At 37.1% G+C, this 18004-nt stretch overlaps 1 protein-coding gene across 4 annotated transcripts in view; it reads right to left on the bottom strand.

Annotated features, from left to right (window-relative positions):
* Positions 1-8502: 8502 nt before the first annotated feature.
* KCNQ5 (potassium voltage-gated channel subfamily Q member 5) overlaps positions 8503-18004 on the bottom strand; it is a 330024-nt gene continuing 320522 nt past the window's right edge. For all 4 annotated transcript variants that reach the window (XM_039346645.1, XM_039346644.1, XM_039346643.1 and 1 more), the window contains 4 exons: positions 17586-17694; positions 16164-16295; positions 14867-14993; positions 8503-14259 (listed from right to left, as the gene is read on the bottom strand). In XM_039346645.1, coding sequence (XP_039202579.1) covers positions 13309-14259; positions 14867-14993; positions 16164-16295; positions 17586-17694 — 1319 coding nt within the window. In that variant the 3' untranslated portion in view covers positions 8503-13308. The remainder of the gene's footprint in view (positions 14260-14866; positions 14994-16163; positions 16296-17585; positions 17695-18004) is intronic.

Consider the following 18004-nt stretch of genomic DNA (forward strand, 5'->3'; position numbering starts at 1 on the left):
GTCTATAGATGTTAATGTCTATGTGTCTATTTATAGCTGATTTGTCAAGAGTGGCAGGCTTCTAGAAATTTCCTGGCATTTTTGGACTTGGCTTGGTCTAGGATGGTCACATTTTTCCAATTGATTAAATCTATCTATATGTTGTGAAATTAAAGAATGTTCATCATGGCTTCTAACAGCTAGTTGGTGTTCATGCGTGCATTCTGCCAGTCTTCTGCTTATTTATTCTACATACTGGGTGTTGCAATCCTTATGTTTCATCTGGGGTTGCTGGTCTTTTGGTTTGCTTAAAATGTTTTGAAGGGCTTTAGTTGCATAGGAAGAATCATAAGACACCCACCTCCCTTTATTTCCAAGCCCCCAGAGAAGGGAAAGAAAAAACATCCAGAGAAGCTAAAGTAATACCTGCCTCCCAGCCAGAATGGCCTCAAGTAACTCCCTTTAGAAGACTGAGTCAGGCTGAATTGACAGGATTAAGGATTAAGTTAAAAAACACAAAGCCACAGACAATTTATATTCCCCACCTTTCCCCAAGGCTAGCCTTGATCCTGACCACCACTCAGGAAACCAAATAGGGACAATTAGAATACAAATCAGCCATCAATAGACACATAGACACTGACAACATCTATAGACTCTGCAAAAAGAGAACTAGACCCAAGCACCTTTCCACCAGCAATCAGCAACCAGATCAGCTTAGATTAACTCCAAGGTTAATCAAGGATTGCAACACCCACTCTGTAGAATAATAAGCAGAAGACTGGCAGAATGCACGCATGAACACCAACTAGCTGTCAGAAGCCACGATGAACATTCTTTAATTTCACAACATATAGACAGATTTAATCAATTGGAAAAATGTGACCATCCTAGACCAAGCCAAGTCCAAAAATGCCAGGGAACTTCTAGAAGCCTGGCACTCTGACAAATCAGCCATCAGTAGACACATAGACACTGACAACATCTATAGACTCTGCAAAAGAGACTATCCACCCAGCCCAAAAAGGGAACTACACCCAAGCACCTCTCCACCAGCAATCAGCAACCAGATCAGCGTAGATTAACTCCAAGGTTAATCAAGTAAACTGCCAAAGAAGCCAATAGCAAACAGCCCACCCAAAGAATCTCTAAGACTACCCCCGCCAACGTTGGCAGAATATAATATAAACTGTACTCCTTACTGGTACTGATGATGTTACCTAGATTGGGTAATGAAACATGTGCAAGAAAGCAAGCAAGCTCAGAGAGCTCCAAGGATCCCTCATTTCAAACCTGAGCTACAAATATTTTTAAACAAGCCTAAAACATATGGTCTATTCCCCATTATGCCTCTCCTTTAATACAAAGCTAATTCAAAGGCTGAGAGTTGATAGATTTTAATAAGCCAACATTTAGATCCTTCATGAATACATGGCTGTCTTTTTCACAACAATTCAAGCTTAATATTTGTAGTTATTGATAGCACTGAAAAACAAAGATTTTGCTTCCTGAACAGCTTTGGGTGTATCTTATTGATTTTTGACTGCTGATCATGAAAATAACTTGTAATTTAACCTTATAATTTAGCACAGTGGTTCTCAAGCTTTCTAATGCCGCGACCCCATAATACAGTTCCCCATGTTGTGGTGACCCCCAACCACTTATACATCACCAGGTACCAGGGGCGTGGCCAAAGAAAAGGGGAAAAAAATGGCGGACAGCCTTGTTTGGCAATCCCCGTGAAATGGTCGTTCGACCCCAAATGGGGTCCCGACCCACAGGTTGAGAACCACTGATTTAGCACATAATAATAATAATAGTAAAGTTGGAAGGGACCTTGGAGGTCATCTAGTCCAACCCCCTGCTCAGGCAGGAAACCCTACACCATTGCGGACAGATAGCTGTCCAGTCACTTCTTAAAAACTTCCAGTGTTGGAGCATTTACTGCTTCTGGAGGCAGGCTGTTCCACTAAATTAAACATATTGTTGTATAGAAATCTTTGGTTTTTGCACAATAGCAATGTACACCCGTTAGTAGTTGTTGGCTATGCTAACACATGAACTATACAAAAACATGGAAGTGTTGTTGAAGCAAATCCAGTACACCAAGTACATCTGAATAGTAGTGGATCTGCTACTTGGAATGCGGCTCAGGTATACCAAGTAGTATACAGGTAGTTCTTGACTTACAACCATTTGTTTACTGACCATTTGAAGCTACAACAGCACTGAAAAGTGACTTATGACACTTTTTCACATGACCGTTGCAGCATCCCCATGGTTACGTGATTAAAATTCGGGTTTTTGGCAGCTGTCTCATATTTATGACGGTTGCAGTGTCCCAGGGTCATGTGATCACGTTTTATGACCTTCGCATGAGCAAAGTCAATAGGGAAGCCACATTCAATGTGATCAGAAAAAAAGCTCAATATCTTTGTTTATTGCAGACTGGACACCCTTTATAGACTTTTTGCGTAAAGCAGGAAGAAAATAAACTTATGGTTTATAGTTTTGATGATTAGATAGAATAGATTATAGAAAGAAGAGAGTAATGTAACTTTAAAAATGGAACTAAATTTATAGCTCCATTTGTAACTGTTTTAAGGAAGATTAGAAGCCACATCTTTGTATTTTTTTTTCTTTTCTTTTACTTTTTCTTTCTTTCCTGCTCTCTATTAGCTTTAGAAGATACCCAAGTTACCAAAGATACAGCCACTGGGCAAGATTTTTTTTTTTAACATATTCTTAGTTCAGCCACACAGCTAACAGATTAAATCATTCAAACACGTGAATTTAGGCCATTTGCTACTGTTTCTTAAAGATAACACAATACATTAATCATAGTATTTAAAATCAATTTTATTAACAGTAATATGGACATTTTATCATGTAATTACAATGAACGCTGTATTTTATTGTGATGGTTGAAGCCATTCTAACATCAGTGGAAATGTCCTTTATATTTTATCATAGTTAGAGAATCAATTGCTCTCTCTGGGCCAGGCCTGAACTTTATGGCGATACCGGTGGCTTTTTGCTTATGGAAATAAATATAAATTTAAATGGTTGGGAACTTTGTAAATACTGTTGAACAATTTAAAAAGTTACAGCAATCTTGACATTAATTAATCTGAACCCTATTAAAATAAGAGATGGTAGAGCAGAAATAAAATTAATCCCGTTCCAAACATCTGCCCTATTTGGCTTCTTTGGCACTTTCTTGATTGGAGTATTGTTTACTTGATTGTTAGTCTGATGTTGACCTTGGAGTTAATCTATGCTGATCTGGTTGCTGATTGCTGGTGGAGAGGTGCTTGGGTATTTTTGTTCCTTTTTGGGCTGGGTGATAATTTATTTTGCAGAGTCTATAGATATTAATGTCTATGTGTCTATTTATAGCTGATTTGTCAAGAGTGGCAGGCTTCTAGAAATTTCCTGGCATTTTTGGACTTGGCTTGGTCTAGGATGGTCACATTTTTCCAATTGATTAAATCTATCTATATGTTGTGAAATTAAAGAATGTTCATCATGGCTTCTAACAGCTAGTTGGTGTTCATGCGTGCATTCTGCCAGTCTTCTGCTTATTTATTCTACATACTGGGTGTTGCAATCCTTATGTTTCATCTGGGGTCTTTTGGTTTGCTTAAAGTGTTTTGAAGGGCTTTAGTTGCATAGGAAGAATCATAAGACATCCACCTCCCTTTATTTCCAAGCCCCCAGAGAAGGGAAAGAAAAAACATCCAGAGAAGCTAAAGTAATACCTGCCTCCCAGCCAGAATGGCCTCAAGTAACTCCCTTTAGAAGACTGAGTCAGGCTGAATTGACAGGATTAAGGATTAAGTTAGAAAACACAAAGCCACAGACAATTTATATTCCCCACCTTTCCCCAAGGCTAGCCTTGATCCTGACCACCACTCAGGAAACCAAATAGGGACAATTAGAATACAAATCAGCCATCAATAGACACATAGACACTGACAACATCTATAGACTCTGCGAAAAGAGAACTAGACCCAAGCACCTTTCCATCAGCAATCAGCAACCAGATCAGCGTAGATTAACTCCAAGATTAATCAAGAATTGCAACACCCACTATGTAGAATAATAAGCAGAAGACTGGCAGAATGCACGCATGAACACCAACTAGCTGTCAGAAGCCATGATGAACATTCTTTAATTTCACAACATATAGACAGATTTAATCAATTGGAAAAATGTGACCATCCTAGACCAAGCCAAGTCCAAAAATGCCAGGGAACTTCTAGAAGCCTGGCACTCTGACAAATCAGCCATCAATAGACACATAGACACTAACAACATCTATAGATTCTGCAAAAGAGACTATCCACCCAGCCCAAAAAGGGAACTAGACCCAAGCACCTTTCCACCAGCAATCAGCAACCAGATCAGCGTAGATTAACTCCAAGGTTAATCAAGAATTGCAACACCCACTATGTAGAATAATAAGCAGAAGACTGGCAGAATGCACGCATGAACACCAACTAGCTGTCAGAAGCCATGATGAACATTCTTTAATTTCACAACATATAGACAGATTTAATCAATTGGAAAAATGTGACCATCCTAGACCAAGCCAAGTCCAAAAATGCCAGGGAACTTCTAGAAGCCTGGCACTCTGACAAATCAGCCATCAATAGACACATAGACACTAACAACATCTATAGATTCTGCAAAAGAGACTATCCACCCAGCCCAAAAAGGGAACTACACCCAAGCACCTCTCCACCAGCAATCAGCAACCAGATCAGGGTAGATTAACTCCAAGGTTAATCAAGTAAAGTGCCAAAGAAGCCAACAGCAAACAGCCCACCCAAAGAATCTCTAAGACTACCCCCACCAATGTTGGCAGAATATAATATAAACTGCACTCCTTACTGGTACTGATGATGTTACCTAGGTTGGGTAATGAAACATGTGCAAGAAAGCAAGCAAGCTCAGAGAACTCCAAGGATCCCTCATTTCAACCCTGAGCTACAAATACTCTCCTTTATTGATCTTTTTGCTTAATTATCACCTTTTATTATAATGTCTCAGCAAGAACAATTCAGCTGGTTGTCGTTCTACATATTTTTATACAATGTACAGCCTATGTAGTATGCCCCGTTTAACTCACTGTAGTTCAAATAGGAGAAAACGGATTCATATTTCTTTATTCTTTTGCTTACATATTTTCTTTTGTCTCCTAATTTCTACGTTTTTCAACATTTTGTAAAAAAAAGTTTATTCCCTTTATCCCTGTTTGGTATTTTGTACATTAATGTTCAGAGTCAATGTGACATATGTGACATAAGTATTAATTTTCCTCAGGAAATAATTGGAATACCAACATTTTCAGATTAAAGATATGCTTAGCAAAAATAATAGTTTTAACTTCTATACTTTAAATGGGCACAACTCTTACGTTGAGGAAACAAATAGGAATATTTATTTAGAACAAAGGTTGAATCCAGATATAGCACATTTTAAGAGATAATAATAATTTCCCTAGTCACAGAAGACAATTAAGTATCTGTCACACTATTTAATGACAGCAGTCGATTTATGTAATCTTGTATAAATAAATAGTTGACCATGTTAGTAAAAGTGTATAATCTGCCTTATAATGGAAAATGCTATTCATAGTCACCATTACTCGCAAGTAAGCGGGGTGATGCCCTGTGTACCTTGTTTCGAAGGAAGTTTTAATTGCAGAATAAGTCCCATGTGGAGGGACTTCTTTCCTAGTTTCGGCTTTCTCACTCTCCCAAATTATTCGCTTTAGGCTTAAGACTAATATTTATCTGGGAACAAATCTGACTGGACGTGAGGCAGTTTTTCTTTCAAATAAACTTGCCTGGAGGATGGCTCTAAAGAGGCATGGCTGGATAGCAGAAAACCAGATTTAGATTTTTTTTCCTCCCTTCCTAAGAGGATCTACTGTATAAATAAAGGATCTCCCCTTTATTTTCATATATATCCGGCGGGGAGAGACATTTGTCCAAAATGCCTGGGGAGCAGTTGTGTTATTCTGCTGTAGGAAAAACAATATCTATGTATTTTAAGATAGTCTTTCTCAAAATTGATATGCCTTAGATGCTTGGGGACTTCAGTTCCCTTAATTTTTTGCTCAGATGCCAAAGACTGGTATATATAGAACAGTGGTTCTCAACCTGTGGGTCGGGACCCCATTTGGGGTCGAATGACCATTTCACGGGGGTCACCAAACCATGCTGTCCGCCATTTTTCCCCCCTTTTCCTTAGCTGTCCTACTCCCTCTTATTGGTGGCCACACCCACTTGGGGGTCACCACAACATGGGGAACTGTATTATGGGGTCACGGCATTAGAAAGGTTGAGAACCACTGATATAGAAGGTGGATCCAACCAAGACCATTTAATGCAGTCCTCGACTTATGGCCACAATTGAGCCCAAAATTTCTGTTGTTAAGTGAGATATTGGTTAAGTGAGTTTTGCTCCATTTTATGACTTTTCTTGTCACAGTTCTTAGTGAATCATTGCAGGTGATAAGTTAGTAACCTGGTTGTTAAGTGAATCTGGCTTCCCCATTGACTTTGCTTGTCAGAAGATCATAAAAGATGATCACCTGACCCTGGGACACTGCAACCGTCATAAATATGAACCAGTTGCCAAGCAATTTTGATTACATGATCATGGGGATGCTGCAAAGGTCGTAACTGTGAAAAACAGTCGTAAGTCACATTTTTTAATGCCTTTGTAACTTTGAATGGTCACTAAATGAACTGTTGTAAGTTGAGGACTACCTGTATTAGACTATTTTCAAGTGTTTGGGCTAGGGGAAACCCTAGTGTTCAGAACAAGTCAAGTGGATGCAAAAACCAAAACCTGGTCGCTACAGGTAGTCTTCAACTTAGGATCACAACTGAGCCCCAAATTTATGTTGCTAAGTGAAAAATTTGTTAAGTGAGTTTTGCCCCATTTCACGACTTTTCTTGCCACATTTGTTAAGTGAATCACTGCAGTTGTTAAATTAGTAACATGGTTGTTAAATGAGTCTGGTTTCCCCATTGACTGCTTTTCAGTGTAATGGTTTGACTTTTAAACAAGCCTAAAACATATGGATATTCCCCATTATGCCTCTCCTTTAATACAAAGCTAATTCAAAGGCTGAGAGTTGATAGATTTTTAATAAGCCAACATTTAATACATGGCTGTCTTTTTCACAACAATTCAATCTTAATATTTGTAGTTATTGATAGCACTGAAAAACAAAGATTTTGCTTCCTGAAGTTTTGGGTGTATCTTATTGATTTTTGGCTGCTCATCATGAAAATAACTTGTAATTTATCCTTATATTTTAGCACATAATAATAATAGTAGTAAAGTTGGAAGGGACGTTGGAGGTCATCTAGTCCAACCCCCTGCTCAGGCAGGAAACCCTACACCATTTCGGACAGATGGCTGTCCAGTCTCTTCTTAAAAACTTCCAGTGTTGGAGCATTTACTGCTTCTGGAGGCAGGATGTTCCACTAAATTAAACATATTGTTGTATAGAAATCTTTGGTTTTTGCACAATAGCAATGTACACCCGTTAGTAGTTGTTGGCTATGCTAACACATGAACTATACAAAAACATGGAAGTGTTGTTGAAGCAAATCCAGTACACCCCGTACAACTGAATAGTAATGGATCTGCTGCTTGGAATGAGACTCAGGTATACCAAGTAGTATACAGGTAGTTCTTGACTTACAACCATTTGTTTACTGACCATTTGAAGCTACAACAGCACTGAAAAGTGACTTATGACACTTTTTCACATGACCGTTGCAGCATCCCTATGGTTACGTGATTAAAATTCAGGCTTTTGGCAGCTGTCTCATATTTATGACGGTTGCAGTGTCCCAGGGTCATGTGATCATGTTTTATGACCTTTGGATGAGCAAAGTCAATAGGGAAGCCACATTCAATGTGATCAGAAAAAAAGCTCAATATCTTTGTTTTGCGTAAAGCAGGAAGAAAATAAACTTATGGTTTATAGTTTTGATGATTAGATAGAATAGATTATAGAAAGAAGAGAGTAATGTAACTTTAAAAATGGAGCTAAATTTAACTGTTTTAAGGAAGATTAGAAGCCACATCTTTGTATTTTTTCTTTTCTTTTACTTTTTCTTTCTTTCCTGCTCTCTATTAGCTTTAGAACAGTGGTTCTCAACGTTTGTGTGACGGCGACCCCCGTCACACAAACGTTCTGCGCATGCGCGGCGCGCATGCGCGGCGCCGCCCCCTGAGGGGAGAAAATGGCGGATCGCCTTCTTTGGCAACCCCCGAAAAATGGTCGATCGACCCCAAATGGGGTCGCGACCCATAGGTTGAGAACCGCTGCTTTAGAAGATACCCAAGATACCAAAGATACAGCCACTAGGCAAGATTTTTTTTTTTAACATATTCTTAGTTCAGCCACACAGCTAACAGATTAAATCATTCAAACACATGAATTTAGGCCATTTGCTATTGTTTCTTAAAGATAACACAATACATTAATCGTAGTTTTTAAAATCAATTTTATTAACAATAATATGGACATTTTATCATGTAATTACAATGAACGCTGTATTTTATTGTGATGGTTGAAGCCATTCTAACATCGGTGGAAATGTCCTTTATATTTTATCATAGTTAGAGAATCAATTGCTCTCTCTGGGCCAGGCCTGAACTTTATGGCGATACTGGTGGCTTTTGGCTTATGGAAATAAATACAAATTTAAATGGTTGGGAACTTTGTAAATACTGTTGAACAATTTAAAAAGTTACAGCAATCTTGACATTAATTAATGTGTACAACCTATGAAGTATGCCCCATTTAACTCACTGTAGTTCAAATAGGAGAAAACGGATTCATATTTCTTTATTCTTTTGCTTACATATTTTCTTTTGTCTCCTAAATTCTACGTTTTTCAACATTTTGTAAAAAAAAAGTTTATTCCCTTTATCCCTATTTGGTATTTTGTACATTAATGTTCAGAGTCAATGTGACATATGTGACATAAGTATTAATTTTCCTCAGGAAATAATTGGAATACCAACATTTTCAGATTAAAGATATACTTAGCAAAAGTAATAGTTTTAACTTCTATACTTTAAATGGGCACAACTCTTACGTTGAGGAAACAAATAGGAATATTTATTTAGAACAAAGGCTGAATCCGGATATAGCACATTTTAAGAGATAATAATAATTTCCCTAGTCACAGAAGACAATTAAGTATCTGTCACACTATTTAATGACAGCAGTCGATTTATGTAATCTTGTATAAATAAACAGTTGACCAGTGTTAGTAAAAGTGTATAATCTCTGCCTTATAATGGAAAATGCTATTCATAGTTAAATAAAATACAAACCAGAAAAAAACAAATATTTGTTAGGGATGTAATATAAATTACTTGATTCCTTCTTCAAGCAAGGAACACTAAATTTTAATGGCATATGGGGAAAAACCTTGGTAGAATGGGCCAAGGAGCGCTGCCTAGGAAATGATCAGATGAGAGACAGCAGAGTCTGCAGCTGGATAATGGATCATGCAAGAGGCTCAGAACAGACTTTCCCTAGTTTCTTGCTGTTAAAGGAGAGGAAGGGAGAATGTCATTTTCAGACTTGCTAAAGGTTCTGCTGATGTAGCTTTATAATAAAGTAGAATTAGCTCATCTTGTCATGGCGTCCTGTCTGGTCTACCTAATGAGGCTGAAAGATATGGTCAGGACAATTAAAATATTTGTATACATCAAGGATGAAGAGACTCTTCACCAGGCCTCCAGACTCACCCCAAGTGATTCAGGGCCAGTTTATTCTGCACTGCAGAATGGTGCATTCACTTGCTTACAGATAGCAGTCAGCCCCTGGAGGTGGCTTGGATTGATTAAGACCCCTGTCTTCGATTTATACTGTAACCCCCAAGTTTTTTTTAAAGGTTAGATTTTCCCCATTTTGTGAGGTTCTTTTTATAGCTTTCTTATGCAGCAATGCATTGTAAGATATACTGGAAGGCTCTTAGAATATTAGTGGAAATACTGGCTTTGTTCCCCACTTTATCCCTAACTGCACATTTATTATCATAGTCAGTAATATTCAGCAAGAAAAAAGAAGACTCTTTTTTCCGTTGTAAGCAAGGGCACAACAGGAGCTCAGTAAATACTTAAATAAGGATTTTTTGTTAACATTTGATTTTGTTATTTGTGGTAGGAAAAAGAATTTCAACACTGTAAGACTTCCAGCTACGTATAAGAATTCCAGCCTGAGGATACAGTCAGAAACATTATTCTCCTATTTAATATTCAGGTTAAAATTTACATATATTCATTAAAAAAACTTTCAGCAGTAAAAAAAAAAAGCAAAGGATTTTTTTTGAAACATTACCTGTAAAATCTTCCCATGAACAAGGGGCTGGGGTAATATAAATGTTAGCTGTAAGTTTGTAAGGATATTCCTGATTGGTGTCCCTTTAAGAGCCATTCAGTTTCACAGACATTATATACATAATTAACATTATGAAGACTCAGCCATGTCTTTTAATTAAGGCAATAATAGCAGAGAATCACCAAACTGCAAACTACTCTGCTGATACTGGAAATGGGGCTTTGAAGGCTGGTTGGTGTCCGTGCAGATATATGGCAGGATAATTTTCTCAACTGTATATTTAGAAAGGGAAATGTCTCACTAAATGGGTTGTTTGCCTTCTTCCTTTGCATTAGCTATTCCGAGAAGCTTTAATGCAAATTTAGGCTAATACACACAAAGCATAAAAAGGCACTATAAAACACTGAAAGAGGGAGGGCTTTTACAGAGAATACTGCCATATTTTTAAAATCTTTGGCAGGCCACACAGCACATACACCCCAATTTGGAAGTAGTTTTGGTATTTTTGCCAGATTTGGGAAGGGAACGAGTACCTGTAGGTTCAGGTTTCACAGGGGAGGAAGGGCAGAGACTGTTCATCCCTATAAACAGCCGTATTACAGTCCTTGACTTACAACCATTCATTTAGTGACTGTTCAGAGTTGCAATACACTGAAAAAAAATTGACTTACAACCGGCATTTGCACTTAAACCATCACAGTATCTCCACTGGCCATTTATCAAAATTCAGGTGCTCGGCAACCTACATGCATTTAGGTTGCAACATCCTGTGGTCCTGTGATTTACGATTTTCCTAATGGTTTTCCAATAAACAAAATCTATGGAGGAAACCAGACTCTTAAGTGACTGTGTGATTAACTTAACAACCCTAGCAGAAAAAGGTCATAAAATTGGGTGCAACTCTTTTAACAACCACCTTGCTTACAACGGAAATTGTAAGTCAAGGACTATTTGTATAGAATTCGCCAATACCCCTCTTTCATTTGGTTTGGCAGCTAGAGTAGACAGAGTCAACTGAAAAAGAGCAGCTTAGTTCAGAGGCATTAACTGTTTCAATTATAAATGTTGCCAAATATGCTGCCAACATCACCTTTCAAGACTGAAATTATAAAATAAAATATTCTATGAGAAATTAAAAGACTGGCCGTGTGCTTCAAGACCTTCCCCTGGAAATTATCATATGAGCTTTGACCAAACCAAAACTCGAATAGCATTCATCATCTTTATATGAAGGAAATAGTACAAACACTTTACAATTTATGAGTACTTTCACAGAATAAGATTAACATCCAGACAATTTATCTATATAAAAAGAGGCAGAAATTAATGGAGTAAACAATTTAATTTGTAGCACAATCTGCAGCATTTAATCATGATTAAGACTCTTGTGATATTTTGATGTATAACTTCACTTTCAGAGCAGGACTGACTCAAGACACTGAGCTAGTAGCACTTTTCAGTTTGTGGAATGCCTCTGGAATCGAGAGAATATCAAGCAGAAGACACGTTGCTCATGACGTACTTTGGGGGTGTGTGAACATCAATAATGAATACAATAGCAAATTTGGCTTATCAGTAAGAAGAGCAATTAAAACAGCATTAGGCTCTTAATAATTCAGTGGCAAAACAGAGCTATGAAATTGTAACTTTGTTTAGTATTGTCTCCTTGTATTGTCTCCTTGTATTGTCAGGAGTAAAAAGGAGAGTCTGGAAGAACAAAAATCTTCTGCCAGTATCACAGAGTAGTATGGATTGGATTTGGGAAGAGAATATTCCTAGAAATATAGTAGAAGGAGGCACTAGTTTTTAGTTTCCTATACTAAAAACAGACCAGACTTTCAGCTCTTGTCAATACATACCTGACAGGTAATGTTCAGCACCATCAGATCAGTTGGATTATTAGACTTTTTTTTTATGAGGGGACAGATAAACAGTCTTCAGTTTATAAGGTTTTAAGTTCCTTTTCTATGTTCTTTAGGCCTCACTTGATCCTGCACGTGTTAATTTTTAAACAAAGTATTATTTATCTAACCTTGCTGTATAACAATTATAATTGTATTATAATTACTATTTCCTTTCTTATGTACCGTTTTTCTTCTATCTCCCCATTTCATCCATCACTTTCTCTTTTTTGCTAACTTCATTGTGCTATCATTCATCCACAGAAAATAATTTAAATAATAATTACACTGTATTACATCTATTTCTTGCAGAATTTCTGGCATATAGTTTAGATCCACAAGATCATCTATGAATTTAGAAAGTTAGAGAGAAAATTTCACACTGAAGATCAACAATTATGATCTGGAATTTTGAACAGTTCATAGAAGGAGAAGGTAAAGAAGCAGTAGTAGCAGTAATAATAATAATTCAGTCACAAAAAACTAAAAAAGTGCTGTGCAAAATATTTTGATTCAATCTTGTACCTACATCATCAAATGAATATAGAAATCAAAATTCTTCTAAAATAGCTGAATAATTTTATCTTGCAATTAGCAGCCATTTCTAATCTCATACTGTGGGTTTTTCTTACTAGCAGCTGCAAATAGTACTCCCTCCCTCCCCCTTGTAAACATAGATACAATCTAATTCAGGTAATAAATAGCTTTTAACCAGTGGCAAAATTACTTTCCTATTATCTGAAATTTACTTATGAGCTGTAAAAACTCAATGGTTTCCAAATGTTTAATAAAACTAACATGAACTTTGTTGGTAACTCATTTATACCTGCTGTAGTAAATGAAAATGCCAATGTATTGTAGGTATAAATTAGAATATTTTCCATCATCTACACATGCATTTACATGCAACTAAAATATATGGACTCATACAAGTGCCTTTCTTCTGGACTAATTTATTTTTTAAAAAATAATTAAAGGGTTTTCAAAATGTCCATGCCTTGCAAGGATTACTTAGCTTTGAACAAAACCAACAAAATGTTATTTAAGTTTGACATGAGGAAGGCTGAGAACATCTGTGCTGTCTCCTGGCTTGCAAATACTTTGAGATGATCTTGACATTCCAGTCCTTAGAGAGTCAGTAGAGAGAGTTGTTTCCACTAATGGGTGGGTAATGGTTTCAAAAGTTTCATTTTCTCTCTCTGTTTCCAAATCTTCATCGGTTATAAATAATTTTGATTCCCTCCATTTGCTATATAGTTCTTGGCTACTTCTTGAACTACTGGTATCACTTCCAGAAATCTGTAGATTCAGTTCTTCAGCTGTTGACGGTATAAGATTTTGTACTGACAGTGATTTTTCTATATCCATTTGTACTATTGGTTTCACAGAGACTAGAGGTTCACTCTCTGTATCAAGGCTTTTTCTCCATGAAAGATCCTTTGTCATGCTGGACTGTGCACTTTGTCCATTATCCTTTGAAGCAACAAGGCAAGTGGTGACATCAGGAGTATTTTCCTGTGTGTTAACAGGAATAAAATTAATAGGCTCCAGCCTATTGATATGCTTTACTGATGAAAAGGGGGGTATCTGTAATGTAGTGGGTGCTGTTGGTTTAGATGTCTGGTTTATTTGGTTTAGTGCATTATTAGTGGACAGAGTTACAGATCCATCGCTTGGCACCTGTGTGGCTTGACTATGCATAATTGGACTAAAGGCATAGTAAGCTTGAGTGTTGAATTCATTTGGTGTCAATATAAGCTGTAGGCCACATGGCATGTTGACACTGGCTGATCTGGAAACAGATCCACTAGTCTGAGCAGAATTAGACAAATCTTTACTATCTACAGGACTCTGATAACCAGAAGTTTGATCACATTCAAAAGGCGGCATTTGAAACGAAGCTAAAGTCAATGCAGACACAGATCCTTTCTTCAAAACCTGTTGATAAATGTCTAGTAATGAATCTAATTTTGATTCAATGGATTGAACCTAGAGATAGAAGAAAAAAATATTTAGGATCGTTGATGTTCATAAACTAAGATTCATGTCATTAAAATAACATTTATAACCTACAGTACATATTTCATCATGTATGGTATTGCTATATACAAATAAATAAATATATATAAGCAATGCTTCTAGGAGCACGAAGCTGAAAACACCAGCCTGAAGATGACGAATGAGACTTCATCGAAATTACAAATTACAAAATAGTATATTGCAAAGAAAAAAATTGAATGTTGTTCAATCATTACATTTTTTTTACAATCGGTAATTTTAATGAAAAGCATATGGTTCAAGTTGTCATTCATTCCAATTGACCATTAATAAATTATACTAAAATCATGCAAATTCATGAGATGTCTCTATGAATCACGTAGGATATAAATTGCATGAATATTCTCTGTATATTCCATAAAATAATAGTACAGTGATAAAATTGTGCAAAATACCATGGACATTTTTGAGTTCAATAAAATAATTTTGTACAGTCGTATTATTGCATGAAGAAATGGAAATTAGCTAGCAAATATTAACAATGAATTTTATTCCTGAATTTGTTGTTCAGTACCTAAAGAAGCCTCATGCTCTTTACCTGTTTTTCCACCTTGACTACGCGCCCTAACATGCTAAGGTCATCAGTTGTCTCATTCTCTACAGTATTTTTCTCTCGATTTTTTTTATCAGTGGTAATTTGTCCCCTTCCAAGAATCTGATCAACCCTGCAAGATAATTAGATATAGAAATATGCATAAAAGGCTTCAAAAGGCAATACTTTGGGGCCTAAGTAAAATATATTTTAATTATTGGGCAAACATACTTAGATTTTTATTGAGGGCAGACATTAACATGACTATTTTAATACTTTCCATTGTGATCATTTCTAAATATATGTATGTAATTTAAATAGTTTAACTAAATGTGATCAAGACTAACAAATGTGTTTGTTTCTGTCAGATACAATATTCTGTTACAGACGAATTGTTGATGTCAGATTTTTCTCTCTGTGTATACTAGGAAGAAACTGTCAAAATCAGCTTGCAACTTTCCAATGGTCAGAGTTGATAAAGTTTAATAATACTAAAAAGGTTTTAGTGGATATAAATCAGGTTGTAGGAAAGAAGGGCACAGCAAGGAAAAAGAATGGAATGAAGTGGAATGGAGAGTGGAGTGGAGTGGAGTGGAATGGAATGGAGTGGAGTGGAATGGAATGGAATAGAATAGAATAGAATAGAATAGAATAGAATAGAATAGAATAGAATAGAATTCTTTATTGGCCAATTGTGATTGGACACATAAGGAATTTGTCTCTGGTGCATAAGCTCTCAGTGTACATACAAGCAACGTGATAAATCATAATCATAAAATACAATAATAAATCATAAGATACAGCACTCAGTGATAGTCATAGGATACTAAATAATCACCATAAATCATAATAGGATACTAAATAAAAGTATGAGATACAAACAACAAAGTTATAGTCATAAGAAGCTAAGGAAATAGGTAATAAGAAAGATGAGAAAGATAATAGTAATAGTAATACAGCCCTACTAAATGGTTTGACATCCCAGGGCATAAGACAGTATTGTGGGAATTAGTTGTTTAGCAGAGTGATGGCATGGGGAAAAAACTGTATTTGTGCCTGGTTGTTTTGGCGTGCAATGCCCTATAGCATCATCTTGAGGGAAGAAGTTGAAATAGCATGTTAGGGGTCTCATATCCTGGACATAAACAGAATGAAATATGACTACCATATGAAAAATGAAAATGAAATATTTAAAAAAACAGAAGAAATATAACTACCACAAAAAATTAAATGTCTTGAATTGTATAACTCAGATTATGTATACAATGAGACTCTTTTATAACAGGACTTTTTGTCCCCTTACCGAGATTGAAGACTTTTAATTCTATACAGCATATCCAGGTGTCCTGCTGAATACTGTTCAATGACATCTTTGACATCATAGGGACGTAAAGTTTCTTTAAACTTCCTTTTGGCAACATGAAATTTCATGATTCTATAGAAGGAATATTATCCCAAATCAGTAATTCATATATCTTTTATGCATTTAAAAAGCTGACAATAATTCATTCTAATGGGGTTACATTCATAATACCGTATACACTGAACAAGATTCCAAACTGGTTAAGAATGCTAATTCTTCTTCGACTGACAACCATGCAAAAAGTACTTGAGATATTAACATCTGTAATTGCTTTGATGATTAATATGCCTATGTAAACCCTCCAAATAGTTGGTAAGACCTTCCCAATTAACCTAATGAATTTTTCTATGAACATTCTTACCTTGAAGAACGAATGCAGTCTATAGCATGAGGGAAAAAACATGTAGCGATCTAAAAACTTTTATTCTTACTCATTTTAAATATTAAATCATTCAATCAGATGAATGCAAGGGAAGCTATGAGAGCACCGGTCGTAAGTCATTTGTTTTCAGTGTTGTTGCAACTTCAAATGGTTGCTAAATGAATGATTGTAAGCTTAGGACTACCTGTATCCTGCAGGCTGGATGTGGCCTGGGAAGCTGAAAAGTTCCCAGATCTGATATATAATAAATTCAGTTTCCTCATCAATGTGTAAGTGATGTTCAGTACATTATATAATCACAGATTCTTAGCAATGGAAGGGAACTTAAAGCTCATATCTTGTCCAACCCCGTTCAGTTCTTTTGTTATATTATCTGTTTATGAAAAGTCTTACATGTAGTGTTAGACCAGACATGTCAAACACAAGGCCCAGGGCTGGATGCAGCCCGCGAAGTGGTTTCATGTGGCCCGTGAAGCAATCCTGGAAACAGTGAGGGAACAGCCCCCACTGCCTTGGCCCTGGCCCAGGCCAGCCGGGAGCCAATGTACAATTTTGTGGTGGCCATCTATGCTGAAATGCATTCAGTCTTAGCTCCACAAGGCCGTCTGGAAACAGCAAGGAATCAGCCCCTGCCACGTTGGCCCCGCCCCCTGGGTGCATGCTGGGGAGGTGTTACCCTTTGTGAGGAATGAGGACATGGACCATGCCTTGGCGCTTGCCCTGGTCCCACCTCCTTCTGCCAGAGACCCTCAGATCTGTCCCACTCATGCCCAGGCCCCCACAGGCACCCTTGACGCGAATGATGTAGAGCTGGCCATGCCCACCCAGTAGGCCGCACCCACCCTGGCCACACCCACCTGGCCCCCCGAGGGCAACCGCAATGCTGATGCGACCCTCAATGAAATTGAGTTTGACACCCCTGTGTTAGACTATGCTAATGAGATCAATAGGAGTATGTCTTAAGTGTACATTTTTCTTACCTGATAGCTCGGATAACTGTTCTAAGTGCTGGGGTTAGATCTTCTACTGATACATCACACTGACATCCTCTTTCATCATATATGTCATCAGCACCAAGACTGGCATCAGCTTCAAGAGAAAAAAAATTACATAAACAGTATGCACAGCTATAGAATGCAATTCTATATTATGAAGTTAATAACTGCATCAGTTGAATAGGAAATACAGCAAGGGAAACTGAACTAATGTAATATGAAAGTGTTTCTTTATAAACAATATGGTTGCAGGCAGTGGTGGGATTCAGCCAGTTCGCACCACTTCAGCAGAACCGGTAGCTAACTTTTTTGTTGCCCAGGCCCAGAATTGTCTTCCGGAAGTGGCATCCACACAGAAAACCGGTTGTTCACAAATTTGAATCCCACCACTGGTTGCAGGGACA

The sequence above is a fragment of the Crotalus tigris genome, unplaced genomic scaffold, assembly GCF_016545835.1.
Source record: "Crotalus tigris isolate CLP2741 ecotype Arizona unplaced genomic scaffold, ASM1654583v1 scf7180000018016.4438896, whole genome shotgun sequence".
Lineage (NCBI taxonomy): Eukaryota > Metazoa > Chordata > Lepidosauria > Squamata > Viperidae > Crotalus > Crotalus tigris.